Genomic DNA, 20,465 nt, shown 5'->3' with positions numbered 1-20,465 from the left:
TTTCAGTCAGACAGAAACCACACTAGATATTTCCTCTGAAGAAATTTTACATAGGGAATTAGTCGAACGTATTTTTGAGGACTGAGAGAACCAAAAAGAAAAATTGAAGTCTTACAGAAATTGTAACTGCAAGAAACAGCACACCTCTCTAGGGCTGGGGTCTGTGGCAGTGAGTCTCAAACCTGAGCGTCATTGGAATTCCCCTGCAGGGCTTGTTTGAACACAGATTGCCGGCCACACTCCAGAGTTTCTGTTACACCGCAGCCAGAGCGGGGACTTGAGAATTTGCATTCCTCATGAGCATTCCCTAGGAAATGCTGATACTGCTGGTCCCAGGACTGTGTTTGAGAACCATGGGTCTAGTGCGAGGAGCTTGGAGTTATCAGAAACTGCAAGCTCAAAAGAGAGGCCTCAGAGCTGGCACTCAAATACCTGAGGAGGGGGCATAGCCTAGCCAGTGGTTTCATCAGAGGAAAGACCTCACAAGGGCTGAGAGTCTGGACTCAGACCTCCTGGGAGAAAGAATTGCCCAGTTGATGCTGGTACCTCCAAGGAAGGTAAGATGAGGGTTTTTCTGGAAGTGCTGGAAGAAACAGAAAACTAGAAGCAACTGCCACAACCAAGATGAGACCTGCAGGGAGAGAGGAAGCAGCCAGTCCCTTCTCCCTCCCCTAGCCATGCAGAACCTAAAGAGGGAAGTAGCAAAGCAGAAACAGGATTTGCTAGACGCAGACCCAGCATCACAGAGCAGAGTATAAAGGGTGGCTTCAAAAGGTGCATGAGCAGCACACCCATTCCTCACTCCTCCAGCACACCAAGTCATTGGCTGGGTTTCAGAGGCAGGTTGTACAAAAGTGTGTGTTTTTAAGTATTAAACTAATACTCGTCATGGAGAGATGGTCAGACAGGCAGCATCTTCCCCTTTCAGTCATTCTTAGGAACCTTTTGAGTGGAATTGTGAAGCCAAATGCCTGAATTCACATAATTTACACACACACACACACACACACACACATATTATATGACTCCATAGTACAAATATATTTCATAAAAATTTGATGATATAATATTATTTAACTTCTTTTTTCTTATTAACAAGAAAATATACTATGATCGTCTTTCTCTTCTAATGACAGCGTGTTCTTCTTTTTGTTTAAAGGCTGAAAAACATTCTATTGTATGAAAGTTCCAAAATCTCTTAATCTCAAACCTTTCTTTTTTGGAGGGATGCTTAGGTTTTTTTTTTATTATTTTGTTTCTACAAGCAGTGTTCCAGAGATACTTTTATCCTCACACCTTTGTTTACTTGTCCAGTTGTGGCCTTTAAATAAATTCTGGAGACAGATGCAGATGTTGATCCTTTTAAAGAGTCTTGGGTAACCCAATTAATTTTCTGAAGAATCTTATAAATTCTAAGATGAACAAAATTTTTAATAACTTAAATATTAATATTGGTTAATATTGTGTGTGAATGTGATTGTTAACACATTCAGTTTAGATAAAATTTATGACCTAGGAGAGCAGGACTTTTATGAGGTAGACAGATATCACCAAAATTTTTTTTAATAATTTTGTTTATTTGTTTATTTTTGCCTGTACAGGGTCTTCATTGCTGCATAGGACCAAAACTGTTTTATAGAGTTATTGCACAGTTATTGTCCATTTAATAGTACTTTGAAAATAACATTTTACCATATATTTTACGGATATTTGTAATAGATCTATCTATGGTCTTACAACATATTATTGCTTTTGGTTTTATATTTTTTGTCAGGTCTCGAGTTAGGTATCCAGTTCGCAATTTCCAAGACATTTCTAATGGAATAAAGCATCCTCTTTTTGACTGAAATTTTTTCAAGCATGCTGCAGCTGAGTGAATACTGCCGTAATAGCAAGTGTTTTTTTTCCCCCTCTGGTACTTATTCCTGTAACTGTTACTAAAGTCCTGTAGAAAAGTGTTCCCATGCCCACATTTCTGTCTTTGGAAACATGCTTTGGAGTTTATATAAAGTTTAATTTGGAATGCTCCTCACAGATCATCTTATTTTCCAGTTTTGAAAGCCAAGTTCTGGAGTTGAGATTAGCATGAAGTCTCTTTATTCCCCAGTCCAGTCTCTCCTCACCCCCCCCTTTTTTTTAACACCTTATTCCAGTTCTGTTCTGCTTAAGCACGAGACATGTGTATGGTTCATAGGAGGCTTGGCTCCCAATCTCCAGAAAAGAACACCCCCTCAAACTAATAGCACTACAGAATTATTGTCAAACTTTTCCTCAAGAATGGGTGTATCTACATCTGATGAGTTAATCACCTGCTTCCAGGCAGGAGAGAGACATCTAAACTTAGGATATTCAGTCCAGGAAGCTATGATGAGATTCTTGTCCGAGACTCCTTGAGGCCTGATTCTGCAGTCCCCCGTTGGAGCCATCTTGAGACATCCCAGACCCGTTCGTTCTCATTTGAAGCCCATGATCTCTCTCATGGAGCCATGTCTTTTTCTTACAGGCAGGTCCCCGCCACCTGAACGTGCTGTGTGATGTCTCTGGGAAAGGTCCCAACACTGCCTGTGACTTCGACCTCCGCAGCCTGCAGCCTGACCCGAGGCTGGAAAACCTTGTACAACAAGTGAGCGCCGAGGACTTCGAGAAGCAGAATGAGGAGGCCCGGAGGACCAATCGGCAGGCCGAGCTCTTTGCCCTTTATCCATCAGTGGATGAGGTGGGTATGACTGTCTCCACACTGGAGAATTTCAGTGAAGACACAGAGAGCCTCCCAGGAAAATACTATTGCTTATCATTATTGTATAGCAATGTCGGGATGCTTAATTGTGTGATTTCTGGGCTGTGTATTTCAGAAAGGCAAGCCTGTGTAACAACAGAGCAAATTACTCATCAGTCATACCCTCGTGGATCAGTGGTAAAAATCTACCTGCAATTCAGGAGGCTCAAGTTTGATCTGTGAGTCAGGAAGATCCCCTGGAGGAGGGCATGGCAATCCACTCCAATATTCTTGCCTGGAGAATCCAATGGACAGAGGAACCTGGTGGGCTACAGTCCTTGGGGTCGCAAAGAGTCAGATACAACTTAGCAACTGAGCACACACACTACCAAGTCTGGTGGCTTACTTACTAGTGTCCTGAGTTTGCTTCAGCTTTATTTTTTTCTCATCCATATTTTCCAACTACCTTGGTTTTATCATCTATTTATTTTTTTTGCAGTGGCCTCAAATCCTCATTTTTAATTGTCAGAAGGGCTCAAATCCTCTTCTGAATGAGGAAGATTAAATATGAATAATACAGACAGTGTTATCATCCCCATCCTTCATATTGCAAAGTAAGAATCAGAGAGGTTAAATAACTTGTTCAAGATTCAGCAGGCAGATTGAATTATAGAAGGGGATCATAACACATTAACTCCAAGTTTTATGTTTAACTGTTTATCTATATATGACTATACCTAATGTAAATCCAAAGATGACATAAACAATCACATCTTGTAACTCTCAGTTTCCACCTATAGATTTAAAACTTTTTACCAAATTTGTCAAGAAATATTATATCTGACTGATACGAACTTCACATTCCTCTTCCTCTCAGTTCCCTGATGGAGGTGCCAATAGGTAATAATGACCCAGAATGGATACCAGAAGAGAAGAAACAGTTAAAGGGTGAGGAGGAGACTTACAGTGAGACATCAGCTCATTAAAATCTCTTTCACTAGATTAAATGGGAGGATATCCAGGCTTGATTACAAGGATGAATCATAGACCATTTTGAAGGAATTGTGTTTTATGGTCTTTAAACGGTGCAGAAACTCAGTTGAGACTAAAAGTTATGATCTAGCAGACATCCTAATGCGGCCTGCTTTACTAACGAGAGGATTCTTTGTGATTAGTGTATAGGATATTTGGAAATTGGAAAGTCTAAAATACTTGACAGCTTCTATACTGGCCCTTGAATGTGCTGAAGTTATACACACAAAAATTACATTTGCTCTTATAACTTGTACTTTCTCCAAAGAAAGTCCTGTAGAAAAAAGGGGTAACTTTCTTACCTACTATGAAATGACTACAAATGCTGATTTTTTTTTTGGACAACACATTCATGAAATTATTTTATATTATTATTACTTTATGCCCTTGTGAAGAAAATTAGAAGAGAGGTGAACTATTATATCCAAATTATGACTGAGTATACAGGGGAGGCAAAACTAGAATTCAACCACCAAGCTTCTATGAGGCGAGTTCTTTCCCCGATTCACTCTGATTCTGTAAAAGGCATATGCTGGTCCCTAAGAGAGGGATCCAGATTCTGGATTCTCCAGATCATAGGGGAGTTTGCACTAGGACTCCTCTGGGTTGCAAGTGATAGAACCCAACTAAAAACAACTAAATTTTTTTTTAAAGTGGAGACTTATTGGCTTGTAATGAAATCTCAAGCAGGAAGATGTGGAGTTGGCCTCAGGTTCCACTGGGTCTGCTGACAAAAGAACCTCATCTCTCATATTATCCCTTTCTCTCTTGTGATCCTCTCTCTTTCTCACTGTAAGTATCTCTCTGTTTTCTCCTAGGAAGAGGAAAACAAGAGGTGTCCATGACTTCATATTTCCTCTTCTGCTTCATTGACAATTCATTTTTATATCAGATAACTGTAAAAGTGCAAGAAATTCACATAGTTTAGAGGAGACTTGGAAAACATATAGACCTTGTTTGGAACCTGAATTAAGAAACTAACTATAAAAAAAACAGACAGTTGGGGAAGTTTGGAGCTGACTATGTATTTCATTAAAATAGGAAATTATTATTTTTAATTAATTTAAAATTTTTAATTTTAATTAAATATTAATTTTTAATTAATTTAATTAATTAAATGAATTTTTTAAATTAATTTAAAAATTAATAGTAGCATTATAGTATATGTTTTTAAAAGTCCTTATCTTTTAGAGGTCTCTACTGAAGCGCTCACTGATGAAATTATATGCTCTCTGGGTTCTTGTTCTGAGCGATCCAACATGAGTGGGGGAGTAGTAAGTGAGAGTACATGCTGTGTGCTGTGTTAAGCTGCTTCAGTCCTGTCCGACTCTTTGAGACCCCATGGACTGTAGTAGCTCACCAGGCTCCTCTGTCCGTGGGATTCTCCAGGCAAGAACACTGGAGTGGGCTGCCGTACCTCCTTTGGGGGACCTTCCTGACCCAGGGATGAGACCAAATTGCCCAGAAGTCAAAATTGTTGAAGCTAGATGATGGTTGTGTATGATCCATTACAGTATTTTCTCTACTTTTGTATATGCTTAGAATTTTCCAAATGAAGAGCCTTTTAAAAGTATACCAAAGTTTTGAATCCACACCAAAAGCAGAGTGTTTTTACAGTGAGGCTGTTTTCCGATAAGGGGCCCCTTCCCTTTCAGATGTGTCTGTCCTGATCACCCTGAAAGTTCCAGCTTTCTCTGAGGGCCTTCACCTCAGTGTGGGCATCAGAACAGCACCTCCTCTGAAACAGCTCAGCAGTTCCACCCACCAAACTGTTTAACACAAAGGGGAATTGAAAGTTAGAGTGGTGGTGAGTTTACCCTTGGGACTATTCCACCAAACTGGGCACAGATTTAATAAGAAGATGACTGTATTGCTATTTAGAAAAATTCTTCTCGTTGCTATCGGGTATTCGGGATGTCATTTATAGCCCAGGAATTGAGAGAGAGTAGCACAGAAACATATACATTACCATATGTACAGTAGAGAGCTAGTGGGAAGTTGCTGTGTAACACAGGGAGCTCAACTTGGTGCTCTGTGATGAACTAGAGGGTTGGGGTGGTGGGTGGGAGGGAGGTTCCAGAGGGAGTGGACACGTGTATACTTTAGCCACTTCGTGTCGTAAGGCAGAAACCAACACAACATTGTAAAACAATTATCCTCCAATTAAGAATAAATTAAAAAAATATAATTAGACATGGACCTATTTGTTGGACACTTGTGAGCTGCAGACCATTCATCAGAGTTTGTGTACCCACCACAAGAGCAGGAATTAAAGTTCTCAGGACGACTTGCACTGTCAGTCTTTGCATCTATGACTATAATTAAGATACTGTGATAGTTCACATTTGAACTTTTTAATTAATTTTCCTTGGAGTATAGGTGCTTCACAACGTCGCATTAGTTTTTGCTATATAGCAAAGTGAATCAGCTGTACGTATACTTGATACTTCCCTTTAACTCCAGTCCCTATGTTGTGAAATAGACAGACATATCTCTTAACGTGTCATTACTAAGCTTTTCAATTCTTAAAACTTTATTAAGTTCTAGCTGGACATGTCTATTTAGAACCTATAAATTCAGCCCCAAATCTCTATCATCTGTTTAAGGAAACTGTGAACCAAGAAAGCCACTGTATTACAGTATTAATGGTTTACAGCTTTAGGTGAAAATTTCTGATTCAGATCTCAAATCTGAAACTCACATATTTACTGGTAAAGCCCTCGGCAGGAGAAATATTCTGATTGTGTCCTTAAAGCCAGCAAAAAAAAAAAAGTCAACAATAGGTGTAAGATTTTGCAATGCCATCTGGTGGATGTTACTAAGCCTTATCTATGTTCACATTTCCTTCCTTCCTCTTTTGGTCTCTTTGTCTTAAATGTTTGGTTGTCTGAAAGGAGAAAAATCTTTGCTGTAAATGCTGACTTTGAAGCATGGGGGTTGGATAATAAACTCTTATAAAAGTTAATGTATTATTCTGTGATTAGGAATAAAGCAAATGCAGCTTGTCTTGCATGGTAGATAGCAGTCTTACCTTCCCTTGGTTAACTGCTGATTAATTCACTACTGATTTCATAGGAATTCACTACTGATTTCTTTTACAATGTGGTTAATAATAGGAGGATGCTGTGGAAATACGTCCGGTACCAGAATGTCCCAAGGAACATCTGGGAAACAGAATATTGGTCAAGTTGCTGACCCTGAAGTAAGTATCAGCAAACACTACCTACTCGATTGAGATCTGTCTTGCCTCTCAGATACAGACTGTCCTTCTCATCAGAGCTTGAATCGGGGAGGACCCCAACACACTTTTAACAGTGGGCAGCTGTGAAGTAGTAGAAAGACCAGAGTTCAGAATCAGGTAGCCCAGATTCTATTCCTGCCAGGCCTTTGACCGTCATTCTACTATGAAAAGGAAGACGAACACTAAGGTTAGATGTCTAGGTAATTAATTGAGCGAAATGTCCTGCGTTAAGAAAAATAGCAGTAAAAGCCAGTGGTGTGCTGGAGTCCACTCTAACTCCTGAGAGCTCAGTGTATGCTTCTCTTTCCAACTCTTTATTCAGTGAAGTCACATTGGTAGTTTGAAATTAGCCATGGTAGAATGGTAGAAATATTTACAATATTGAAATCAGAAAATGCTACTACAAGTTAGATTCTTTTTATTCTTAGAGATGTATATACATTTCCCAACATACCATTATTAAAACACAATGAAAAATGCAACTAAAACTCAGTTTCAGTGCCAGAGGACATTAGAGTGTAGTGGGACTGTAGCACACTATCCTGTGGGGGCGCTTGCTGCCAGCTTGGGCCAACTCTTGCCATCCAAATGAACTGACCCATTTTGATCAGTTGTCTGATTTTTTTTTTTAAGAGAAACTAGAAATCCAGATTTTTCTGCATGATTTCCTGACTTCTTAAACATTTTCTCATTTCCTTCTTTGGTAACACACATTTCAAACAGCACATGTCTGAAATCTGGATTCATCTCATGGGTCACGTTTGCTTGAAAGCAATTCTTTTTTAGCTTTTTAATTGTGTTTAAAAGTCCCACATCTTCTATATGTGTATTAATTTTGTACTTGTGTATTAAATATTATATGTATTACAAAACAAGCATAAGTGAAACATTTTGAAGGATGAACTCAATCAATTAAAATAAACTATAGTATTTTCTTCCTGAATTCCAGTGGATTGTCTTGCCTAACCCTGGAGTGCCTGCATGCCTCTCTTTCCTCTTTATAGACGATTGCTTTAGAGAATTAGTTCTTCCACTTTTTCAGATGATAGGCACTTTTGAAAATATTGAGTTGTAACTGCTCTCAGTTCAGTTCAGTTCTGTCTATTGCTCCGTCGTGTCTGACTTTTTGCGACCCCATGGATTACAGCACTCCAGGCTTCCCTATCCATTGCCAACTCCTTGAACTTATCCAGACTCACGTCCATAGCGTCGGTGTTGCCATCCAACCATCTCATCCTGTCGTCCCCTTCTCCTCCTGCCTTCAATCTTTCCCAGCATTATGGTCTTTTCAAATGAGTCAGTTCTTCACATCAGGTGGCCAAAGTATTGGAGTTTCAGCTTCAGCATCAGTCCTTCCAATGAACACCCAGGACTGATCTCCTTTAGGATGGACTGGTTGGATCTCCTTGCAGTCCAAGGGACTCTCAAGAGTCTTCTCCAACACCACAGTTCAAAAGCATCAATTCTCTGGCACTCAGCTTTCTTTATAGTCTAAGTCTCACATCTGTACATGACTACTGGAAAAACCATAGCTTTAACTAGCAGACCTTTGTTGACAAAGTAATGTCTTTGCTTTTTAATATGCTGTCTAGGTTGGTCATAGCTTTTCTTTCAAGGAGCAAGCATCTTTTAATTTCATGGCTGTAGTCACCATCTGCAGTGATTTTGGAGTCCAAAAATATAAAGTCTCTCACTGTTTCCATTGTTTCCCCATCATTTGACATGAAATGATGGGACCAGATGCCATGATCTTAGTTTTCTGAATGTTGAGTTTTAAGCCACCTTTTTCACTCTCTTCTTTCATTTTCATCTAGAGGCTCTTTATTTCTTCTTCTCTTTCTGCCATAAGGGTGGTGTCATCTGCATATCTGAGGTTATTGATATTTTTCCCAGCAGTCTTGATTCCAGCTTGTGCTTCTTCCAGCCCATCATTTCTCCTGATGTACTCTGCATATAAGTTAAATAAGCAGTGTGACAATATACAGCTTTGACGTACTCCTTTTCCTATTTGGAACCAGTCTATTGTTCCATGGCCAGTTCTAACTGTTGCTTCTTGACCTGCATACAGATTTCTCAGGAGGCAGGTCAGATGGTCTGGTATTCCCATCTCTTGAAGAATTTTCCACTGTTTGTTGTGATCCATGCAGTCAAAGGCTTCGGCAGAGTCAATAAAGCAGAAATAGATGTTTTTCTGGAACTCGCTTGCTTTTTCCATGATGCTCTACCTAGGCAAAACTATGTAGGCATAAAAATTTTTCATACCCTGTTAGGAAAGTCATCCATCTATTAAAGTCAATTCATGAAACTCTTAGGCAGCACTTGGTTTGCCATTAGGGCACTTGGATTTTGGATTCAAGACTGTATTTCAGCCTGGGGACTTCTCTGGAATTTTGAGTTCTTATAAATAAAGTAGTTAGACCAGATCATCCCAAAGTTCCTACGTGCTGTAAATTTCCGATTCTAATGTGGAGCCTCCCCAATTCCTCTCCTCAGAACACAAGCCAGCATGACTGCTTACACAGTTGTGGGGCTCTCTTGGTGTTATAGCACTCTCCTCAAGTCAGTGCTACCAGTTGGAGGGGGAGTTAGGACTTTTTGTCTTGTACAGAGATGAGCAGCCAATAAGCCAGCTTTGTGTTGAGCAGTGGGTACATAAGGGCAAACGCTGGTCCCTGGGATCTGACCCAGCTGGGGGAAACTCGTAGCCCTTCAGCAAGAGGACTAAGTGGAAGTGGCTCTTCCATCCCCCTTTGCATTCATTATTCAGGAAATCCACCCTATTGTCTGAGTCTCTTACCCACTCCCACAGGAAGTGCATCAGGCCACTGTTGGCTGCAGTAACTCTGGTCTTTGGGATTGGAGGAATTCTACCCTCTGATGCTTGATACTCAGCCTCCTAGGTGTTTTCTCTAAGTAAATGGCAGCTCTTCTCACAGATGGGAAGACATGGCCACTAAGACTATTGTTAAAAAAGTAATCATGTCACTTGGATTTCTCCTGACGAAATTTGTGAAGTGTAGTTTATAATGATATTTTCCCCAAACTGCCAAAGCAGAAATTAAAGAGAACTGTAGTGTTTTCTCAGTCTTTGACCTGCTCCAGTGTCTTAAATTGTATTTGTACCAACATATACCTGCAAGAGGGGAGATATATCTTTCACTACTTTAAATAAACTGGACAAATGAAAGCAAGTTCTTATAGGTAAACCTGGAATGTTTAAATATAAATAGTAAAAATCATGTTAATGATATGTAGTAAAAAAATATTAAATGATAATGTTAAATTTTATTTGTGATAAAATACAGATAACATAAAATTTGCTGTCATATCCATTTTTCACTAGTATTTCAGTGGCAGTAAATACATTCACATTGTTGTACAGCTATTGCTACCATCTATCTCCATAACTCTTGTCACTTACCCAAACTGGAATTTTATACCCACTAAACAATAACTCCCATTTCTCTCTTCCACCATTCCCTTATGGAAGTGGAATTATACAGTGTTTGGCCTTTAGTGACTGGTGTATCTCACTTACACAGTTTCTTCAACGTTTGTCCATATGGTAGGATGTGTCAGAATTTCCTTTCTTTTTAAGACTGAATAATGTTCTGTTGTATGCACATACCATATTCTATTAATTCACTCATCTTTGATGGACACCTGAGTTTGGTTCCACCTTTTGGCTACTGTGAATAACGACGTTCCTTGACATTGTTTATAAAGTATGTTCACACATACTGTCTTTCACAGTCCTTACAACAATCCTAGGAAATGGGAAGAGTAAGTATCCTTTCCTCATTTTACAAGTAAGTGGAACTGGGGAAAGTCAGTAACCCAATGAAGATTCCAGAATTAGCCAGACTGGGAGAGGGAACAGAGCCCAGCTCTCTCTGACTCAGTGTCTGTGACTCTTCTATCATGCCCACTGTCTCACTTCCAAGGTGTCATTTGACCAACTCTTTTGTCTGGTTACCTTTGTCCACATATTCTTTAAAAAATTCTCTTTTTAGACAAAGCTATGATAAATGCGTTCTCTCACATACAGTTGAAAACAGAATTTGACCTAATTTGCATGACTTCTGCAGTGGTGGTGGTCCAGGGCCTGATTACTAGGGCTCTTAGCTGGCAGCGTCATAGGTTGTTAGTGAAGTAAAGTTGCTCAGTCGTGTCCGACTCTTTGTGACCCATGGACTGTAGCCCACCAGGTTCCTCCATCCATTGGATTTTCTAGGCAAGAGTACTGGAGTGGATTGCCATTTCCTTCTCTAGGGAATCTTCCCAACCTAGGGATCAAACCCGGGTTTCCTGCAGGAAAGCCCTATATGTTAACCTGAAACATTTAGAAAGTGCATGTCTGTTCCATGTGCATCCTATAGCAAGCAGGATTGTGCTTGGGGTTGCCTTCTCTTGTCTTCAGCCCACCATTTCTGGGGGCATTGGCCATTAGGGCCAGTATGAGAGCTGCTTGTTCTAGCTCTCATTGGACCCTCACACCTCAGTGTTGATCAGCTGTGCTCAGCTCCCTGTCTCCACCTCAGTTCAGAAGCTCCCCTGGCAATGGAAGGACCAGACATTCACACACATCGTAACCTTATTTCCTTCTGGCAGGTCCCACTATAAATCTAAAGAAAAGCAACTTAACTTTTCTTTTTGTACGAGCTGAAAGCCGAAGCCCTTAAAACTGAATAATAAGAGCTACCTATTCTGGCAGTAAAATGTAAACTGTAAACAAGACCTTTAGCTAAGACACACTCAATCCTCTGAAAACCCAGCAGCTACAACAGTAAGAAGTTCCATGTGGGATCAGATGGAGAATCTGTTCCACATGCTCTGTTGCAGGGCCACCAGCAAGCACTTTCATGATCTCAAATGATTAGGAATTTTCTATGAACCTCTCATATTGCTCTATTAATATTCTTATATGATTCTCATATGCGTGGAGCTACCCAAATACTTCTGGAAACTACTTACATTTTTAACCAGATTATGTATCTTGGCATTTTCAGAAATCTCAAAATTATCAAAGTTAAATCCATATAGACTTTTCTCTCTTTCTCTGACAGGTTTGAGATAGAAATTGAGCCCCTGTTCGCCAGCATTGCCCTCTATGATGTTAAAGAAAGGAAAAAGGTAAGTAAACAAAAATAACTCAGCCCTGAGGGCATCGTATATTGTTCATGGAATCTTTGGGTTCATTTCTTTAAATATCATTTCTATGCGGTAAAAACACGTTAGATTTGAAAGCAAATGACCTTTGATATGTCCAGTTCTATTGCCTTTGCAGTTTTTAAAGACGTGACCTGGGAATGTTTGTCGTTTATGTTCTTTGAAGAATCTTGAAGGAAAAGTTGATAGCCTGGCTGAATCAGAGAACTGATATAGTGACATATGGGGTTACACATAAAACAAAGCAATTTAAACATGGCTGTAACAAGCTCAGTGCATATAATGTTTCCTGAGTTTGGGAGTTTTTGCATTTTATTGTGAATGGAAGGCATCTGGTGCAATAAAAGTCTAAATTTGCCATTGGGTGGAGTCCTCACCAAGTATAACATGCTTTTAATTGAAAAGACTTTTCCATGAGTGTTTTAATGTTTAGTCATTTTGTAACTCCTAAAGAAGGACAGAAATAGCAAAACCAGGGGAGACACTTCTGCCCCCCTCCTCAAATACTATAGCCACTCAGTATTTAAGAAGTGTGTTGTGTATTTTTAAGTAAATATTAATAATTATGAAGATTTGTATTAGTCAGGATAGGTTAACTGCTAAAACAGGAGAACCCACCACGAACACACACACACATATTCAATGGTTTAAAACTGTAGTTCTCAAATTTGCACAGGCATCAGAATCCCCTGGAGGGCTTGTTAAAACAGTTGCTGGGCCCAGTGCCAGAGTTTCTGATGCAGTAAATCTAGTGGGGCCTGAGAACTTGCATTTCTAACAGGTCCCCAGGTGATGCTGAAGCTGTTGGTCAGGGGGCCACATATGGAGAACCTGTGGCTTAAGGAAGGAGAACTTTCTGTTGTTTGTTTCTTAACAATCCAGGGATTTTCCTAGTGGTCCAGTAGTTAAGAATCCACCTTGCAGTGCAGGGGGACTCAGGTTTGATTCCTGGTTGGGGAACTAAGGTCTCACTTACCCCAGAGCAACTAAGCCCGCCCCTGTGCATCACGAGGGAAGATCTCGCTTGATGCAACAAAGATCCAGCGTACTGCATCTAAGACCCAAAGCTGCCAAAGAAATAACTAACAGTCCAGGGTAGGGGCAGGGGCGCAGGGTCAACAGTGGTTTGCTCCACTCAGTCATTCAGGAACCCAAGCTGGCATCTTTGGTATGTGTTCTCCCAAATCATCCTTGTCACTGCCACTGTGGCTCCCAGAAAAGGGGAAAAGATAGCAGAGGGTGGAGGTGGGTAGAGTTGAAGCCTGGAAGTTTGACCCATCACTGCTCCTGCTCACAGTTCTGTGACTAGATTGGAGAGAATCTAGTTATAGGCTTCCTAGGAGGCGCAGTGGTAAAGAATCCACCTGCCAGTGCAGGAGATACAAGAGACGTGGGTTTGATCCCTCGGTCAAGAAGATCCCCTGGAGTAGGAAATGACAACCTGCTCCAGTATTCTTGCCTGGGAAATCTCATGGACAGAGGAACCTGATGGGTTACAGTCCATGGGGTCACATAGAGTCAGACACAAGTGAGTGCATGCACACACACACAAACACACACATATGATTACTCCTAACTGCAAGGGAGCTGGTAAATGCAGTCTCTGCCTGGGAGCCTCTTCTTGATTGTAAATCTATTAGTGGTGAAGGGAAAACCAATTCTGCAAGGGTTCTTAAGTAACACTGTGCTATTTGGACCACTCGTCCAACATGAGTGCGCCATCCATGGAGCTCTCATCATGTCACACTCTTGCTCAAAATCTTTAATGGATCCTCACTACCTGAAACATTAAAAACAAACTCTTCACCTTCCATACCTGGCTTTCTTCAGTATGGCTCTCACCTGCTTTCTTTCCCTCAAGAGCCTAGGCAGAGTCAAGCTGGATTTCTCAGTATTAACTAAAGTCACTGCAGATTTTCCAGCTGCTGAGACATCTGTGCTGTGCTCTCTTCCTGGTACCTGTCACCCTCCAGCTCTGCCTGGTGGAATCTTCTTCCAAGGCCTATCCATCTCACTCACCTCCCCCTTGGAAAGCATTCCCCATCCGCCCCACTGGATATGACCTCTCACCCTCGGGAATGTACACAACGCTTTTTCCTCTGAGTGTGGTCACTGTGCTGCTGCTGCTAAGTCGCCTCAGTCGTATGCGACTCTGTGTGACCCCACAGACAGCAGCCCACCAGGCTCCCCCGTCCCTGGGATTCTCCAGGCAAGAACACTGGAGCGGGTTGCCGTTTCCTTCTCTCCTACAGTGTGGTCACTGTAGTTAGTACATATTGGCCTTTTCCCTCCTTCTTGATTGTAGGCTAATTGGGAGCCCAAGTAATGCCCTGATTTTCTTCAGTGCAGTTCCTGGCACATCACTGTATTCAGGAGATATTGGTGGGATAATAAAAATTTTAATGTTTCAAAGAACATCTCTCAAATGACTCAAAAATACCTAGAGACTATGACAAAATATGTATCAGATTTTCCAGCAACCACTGATCATAAACCATGTCTATGATTACACTTACTTCTTGTGAAATTTGGTGGGGCTTTTTCACTCTTTTTTTTTTTTTTTAAATGTTTACATGTTTAGACCATGAGAACAACTGTAACTCATTTTTTCATTTTGCCGCTCATTTACAGATCTCAGAAAATTTTCACTGTGACCTGAACTCTGACCAGTTTAAAGGATTTCTGCGTGCTCACACGCCCTCTGTTGCCTCATCCAGTCAGGCAAGATCTGCGGTGTTCTCGGTCACCTACCCATCCTCGGACATCTACCTAGTAGCCAAGGTGGTTCGATACAGTCTGATTTGCACATTCTGATGTTCTCATTGTTACATTAGTCCCAGTGCCTGTTCAGGGTGAAAGAGGTGTCAGAGAGTACTACATGTCCTCTGTGAGATTCACTTTGTTTCCCTCTCAACTGTCCTCCTTTTCCTTTTCAAGCAAATTGTGTTGGATGCTGGAATGACTCTGAATTTTGAAGTCATACAGTCTTAGGTTTCAGTCCTGGCTTTGCTACTTAGCACCTATATGACTTTGGGTAATTACCTAACCTTTCTGAGACTCAGTTTCCTCATCTGTTAAGTTGGGATAATAACACCTCCCTCAATGAGTAGATGTAACTATAGAATAAAGCCTGGTATGGATGAGCATCCTTCCTCCTAACAAGGAAAGCCCCCTCGGCTATCCAGCTCTGGGAGGCTGCTGTGGAGAAAATCTTGGATAGAGTCTCCTAATCATGTTCATGATTTTGTAAAGACCCGGAGTTAAATGCCTGCAAATATCTAGGCTCTGACAGTTTGAGATGTGGGTTTTACTTTCCAAGCTTCACTCTTCCTGTTTTTATCACCATTGTAGGCAGTGCTAAGTGGAAGGACCTTTCATTCTAGGTTGTGCTCTTTACCACTGTAAGAAAGCCAGAGACTTTGTCTACACTCCAAATGGCTGGTTAGAAGTTAATGGCACACATTGAGTATTTTACCTGCCTTAAGCCAAATAATTAGTCTCACTGACTCTTTACCCTCAAATTAAACAAAGTTCAGATGTTTTGATTTCATGTACACCCAGCATTCTAGGTTTGGGACATTTTCTAGTTAGCATAGTGTTTTGTGTACATGATCTCATTGATTCCTCCTTGATCACATGGGAGTAGCATACAGATTCCAAAAAGTTCAGGTGATATGGAAGTCACTTAAGTGACAGATGTATTTCCCTTCTTGCTCCATTTACACCATTTTGCAAAGATTCTGAAGGTCATTATAGTTTGAAGGGAATTTGTGTAAGTTTTTGGAAAATACAGTTAAAATTCTGTTGCTAAAAAGACACATATGTTGTTATTAAACTTAACATGTATACTTTTCATTGCAGTATTACTTAGACATACAGGAAAATTAGCTTAAATACATTCTAGCAGCCTTTCAACTTGGAGTTGATTTGTAAATTCTCTCCAGCCTGAGAAATCAAAGAAGCCAACACTAGTTCTATAGATCCAAATTTTACTTCTAACTCCACTTCTCAGAGGATGACTTTATTTTGGCTAACCCATGGTAGGCAGTATACTAAATATCAGTGGTTACCTGTGAGTGACTATTGCTTACTAAATGTATTCCAAAATTTTCCAATGCATAGATGTATTCATTTGGCAATGATAAGCATTCTCTAAATTGTCTGGGTAGAGTTAAAAAATTTAAATCTGTCCAGTAAGAGTCCCTGGTTTTCTTCTGATTTGTTTTTCTTTGTAGTAAACCACAGTTGTTGCTTCTTTCCCTCTAAATAGGGCTCTTTACCTCCAATAAATCCCCAGGCAATTCTGATATGCCCCATCGCCTACCTGCCATGCATCTCTTTTACGCATCAATCATGAAGGACCATATAGTAACCTGTCATATCAGGGTGCAGCTTTGACTCACAAAATACCTGGAGTTAGCCTTGCCCAACTCGGTGAAGGGAATAGTGTCTGCTGGTCTCAAATGTTGATTCTCCTGCTTCCAAATTCTGGAGACCCCTCTCTTGTGCCACACTATACACGTGAAGTCATAGCATTCCAGTTTTTTGCTTCAGTGTCCTAGTTAAAAGATTCTTTATCTCTGTTAAAAGTTCATTTTAAAGACCACATTTTAATTCCTTGACCTCATGGAAAAATTAGCTTCTTTCTTTCTAATTTTCTTTATAAGCTCCTGACCCTGAACTTGAGGAGAATAGGGCTCAGGTCTATCACGTTCACCACCTTGTCTCCCTAACAATTACCCTGTAGAAGGGACTCAGCAAATATTTATTTGAATGATAGGTGAATGATCACTGACTAATAGGAACACGGGTCAGTCTTTATCTCACGTGTTAAATGTCCATGGTCTCAGCCTGGCACATCTCTCAGGAGGATCAGCTTTGTCTTCAGGCTATGGCAATGGGAAGGGGATTTTATGTTCTTCTTTGAGAAGAGAGACTTCCTGCTTGCAGTCTTCCTGATACAGATGTTCACTAAGCAGCCCCATGCCACTTCCTTTGAAACTTCACAAAACACCCCTCCATCACCAGGATATTTCTGGTTTAAATACTTTTTACCTAACTGACAATGCCTGTTAAGAATGTGTGCCTTTTAGGATATATTGACCTAAATTTCTTCTTCAAGGATTGTCTCAACTAAAGATACAGACAAATGGGACTAAATCCACTTGTTTTTTAATTCCACGTCTAAGTTAAATTTTTTTGAACAGAGAGTTAGGCAATTTTAAATTTCTGCTTTTCTTTTTTTAATGTAAATTTATTTATTTTAATTGGAAGCTAATTACTTTACAATATTGTATTGGTTTTGCCATACATTGACATGAATCCACCATGGGTGTACATGTGTTCCCCATCCTGAACCCCCCTCCCACGTCCCTCCCCATCTTAAGGTAGTTGGAAGAAAATGTTTGATGGTAGTAGCATCCATTCATGTTACCAGCCAGTTAGCAAAGTGAAAAGCTGCACCATCCTCCTGCTTTCAGGTTCCTCTCCAAGTCTCTTAAATCCACAGATGCAGCCATAATAGGAAATACAAAGGAAATGATTACAGATAATTTATTCTGTTCATTTATTCATTTTGTGGAAGGTTTTAGTCCCCAACCTAACTTTTACAGAGGTCATATCTCTTTTTTACATTGTAAGTAATAATAAAGAAAATGAGCTATTCACTTCCTACATATGTCTTGTGGGTTTTGTATTATAAAATAACTTTTATTGCATTTTTTATTGTAAGCATAATACATGTTTATTGTTTAAAAACAGAGAATACACATAAGCAATAGGAAGAAAATATAGTACATAATCCCACCATACAAAGATAACTACTGTTAACATTTGCTGAGTATCTACTCTCATCCCTTTTATATGCTTTTATGATTTTCTTTTTTATAAAACTGTATAATACTCTTCATACTAATTTTTAAAATAAAAAACATATATTGTGGACATCTTTTGATGTCATTAGATACTGCCATAAAGCACTATTTTGATGGTTGCAAAATATGGATGGATCCCCATGAATAGATTAATTCATGTCCTTTGTTTTAATATTATTTTTGTTGGTAGATTGAAAAAGTCCTTCAGCAGGGAGAGATTGGAGACTGTGCAGAACCCTACATGGTTATCAAAGAAAGTGATGGTGGAAAGGTATGCTATTTTGACTGCTGCTAACTGGTAACATTTTAGAATAAGCAGATATCTTTCAAAAGTCTTCCACAAAATAGTTAATGGAGTTTAGTCCATAATGTGTCCCTATATGAAGCACTAATCAATTATATTAAAACAAAATAAGGAAGGGAAAATGATCAATGATGATAACTTTTTAAAGAAATAAATTGTTAAACTCAACAAAGTCCACATGTGATGATGTACACACCAATGTCTAATTACAGAACTTGACCAGGACAAAGACACTTCCTGTTGCCTTGGTTCTGAGGCTCCAACTCAGTTGGTTGAGAGGGCCACAGACACCCCAAAACTGTACACTGCCAGAACTCTCTTAGCCTCATTACAGCATGGGCCACTGCCCTTTCTGGTATGACTATTTAAAAATTATCTGAGACTGCCATACATCAGAAATTTATTAGTACAACATAGGTATTGAGCCTATGAAAAGGACATCTCTTCTCAGTACCCATTTCCAAAAGTTTCTAATACAATTTTTAAAACATGGCCTTTTGGGAAATAAGACTTGCCTGACAGCATCCCTTCTCAGACAGTAAAGAATCCATCTGCAATGCAGGAGACCCAGATTCGATCCCTGGGTCGGGAAGATCCTCTGGGAAAGAGAATGGCTGCCCACTCCAGTATTCTTGCCTGGAGAATCCCATGAACAGAAGAGCCTGGCAGGTTATAGTTCATGGGGTTGCAAAGAGTTGGACATGACTGAGTGATTAGCAATTTCACTTTGTTTGCACTTTCAATAGTATCCTACTGCAGACTCATAACTAAGATTCAAGTTAAGATTTATTGAACTCAAGATACTTTTTTTAAATCTGAAATTAAAATGAATACCTTAAAGGTGTTGTCAACCTAATAAGGAAGTTGTGAGAAACCCTTACAGATGTCTCTGGAATCTTCCAAGACATCTTTGGAAAACAAGGCTCTCTTAAGGGCTTGAGAGGTGATGTACAGAACTTTTCACCCCCAGCTTTCTTTATATGAATCCAATGTAGCTATAACCCCTAAAAAAGGTACTTATTGATAAGCTGGTATAACAAGCCCAAGACTGTGGGGAGTTTTTTGTTTGTTTAGCTGAAGATGTATTCAATAGTTAATGCAGCCTTTCTTTAAATTCCCCGTTTTCTATCATGTGTTTCCTTATCAGTGGCGCTTCTGGCCTCAGTTGTTCCACTTTTCTGCCTATTCACTCTTTTTAATCAGTAGAATGGGGGTTTTGGAGATGGCTGTCAGATCCATGGCAGAGGCAGTTGACCTGATGCTAGTATCTTACTGTTTGTTTCTGCTGTCTCTTTCATTTTCTGCTAGAGTAAAGACAAGATTGAAAAACTAAAACTTCAAGCTGAATCCTTCTGCCAACGTTTGGGGAAATACCGGATGCCCTTTGCTTGGGCTCCCATAAGCTTAGCAAGTTTCTTCAATGTCTCTACCCTGGACAGGGAGGTAACCGATGTGGAGTCCATGGTTGGTAAGCTTTTCAGCTGTGTGTGAAGGGAAGGGCTCCCCAGTGTACCAGCCGTGAGGTCAGCTGCTGATTGGTGGGAGTAGGGGTGCAGTAAGGTGGGGGAGTGGGGAGGGAGAAGCAGGTGAATAGGATGAAACACAATTAGAACCGGAATACAAATGCTTGATAGGGCAGTAATCCCCAAGACAATTACCATAACTTTGTGGAGTTGAAATATAGTAAGATTTTTGGTTGGAATTTTCTGTACAGTTAGACGCTTTAAAAAGTTAATTTACTTCCTAAAAGCAAATCCTTGAAAATAACAAGAAAATATAATAATACAGTCTATAGTGTATTAAACAAAGGTACTATAGTTGGCTCCTAAATATAAGAAGAGCAAGGGCTTCTAAAAGTAAAACTCTGTTTTTTCAGTAAAATCTTAGTTCCTTAAAGTTTGTTTTGCCAAAAGCAATGAAAAAAAGTGGATGCCAAAATAATACTTAGTTACTGTTCTGATTCATTTAGCATATTTCTCTTTTTCATTACCTAACCCTTCATCTGAATTACGAGCTTCCTCAACAGTTTGGGTTTGGAACTATTGAAAAGGGTTAGAGAGTTCTCAAGCATATCTCCTCACCTATGGCAGAGTTCCTGCTTTTTAAAATGTCTTTGTATCTAGCAAATAT

General features: G+C 39.9%; 1 protein-coding gene across 1 annotated transcript in view; it reads left to right on the top strand.

Annotated features, from left to right (window-relative positions):
- Positions 1-20,465, top strand: part of DOCK8 (dedicator of cytokinesis 8) — a gene marked incomplete in the record, with an annotated part of 208,370 nt that overhangs the window by 68,772 nt on the left and 119,133 nt on the right. Inside the window, 6 exon segments of the mRNA XM_045165057.1 lie at positions 2,504-2,716; positions 6,865-6,950; positions 12,056-12,122; positions 14,790-14,939; positions 18,222-18,302; positions 19,644-19,803. Coding sequence (XP_045020992.1) covers positions 2,504-2,716; positions 6,865-6,950; positions 12,056-12,122; positions 14,790-14,939; positions 18,222-18,302; positions 19,644-19,803 — 757 coding nt within the window.

This window comes from Bubalus bubalis, chromosome 3 (genome assembly GCF_019923935.1).
Source record: "Bubalus bubalis isolate 160015118507 breed Murrah chromosome 3, NDDB_SH_1, whole genome shotgun sequence".
In the NCBI taxonomy this organism is placed as follows: Eukaryota; Metazoa; Chordata; class Mammalia; order Artiodactyla; family Bovidae; genus Bubalus; species Bubalus bubalis.
The sequence above is the reverse complement of the archived record's forward strand: the minus strand, read 5'-3'. Positions and strand labels throughout refer to the sequence as shown.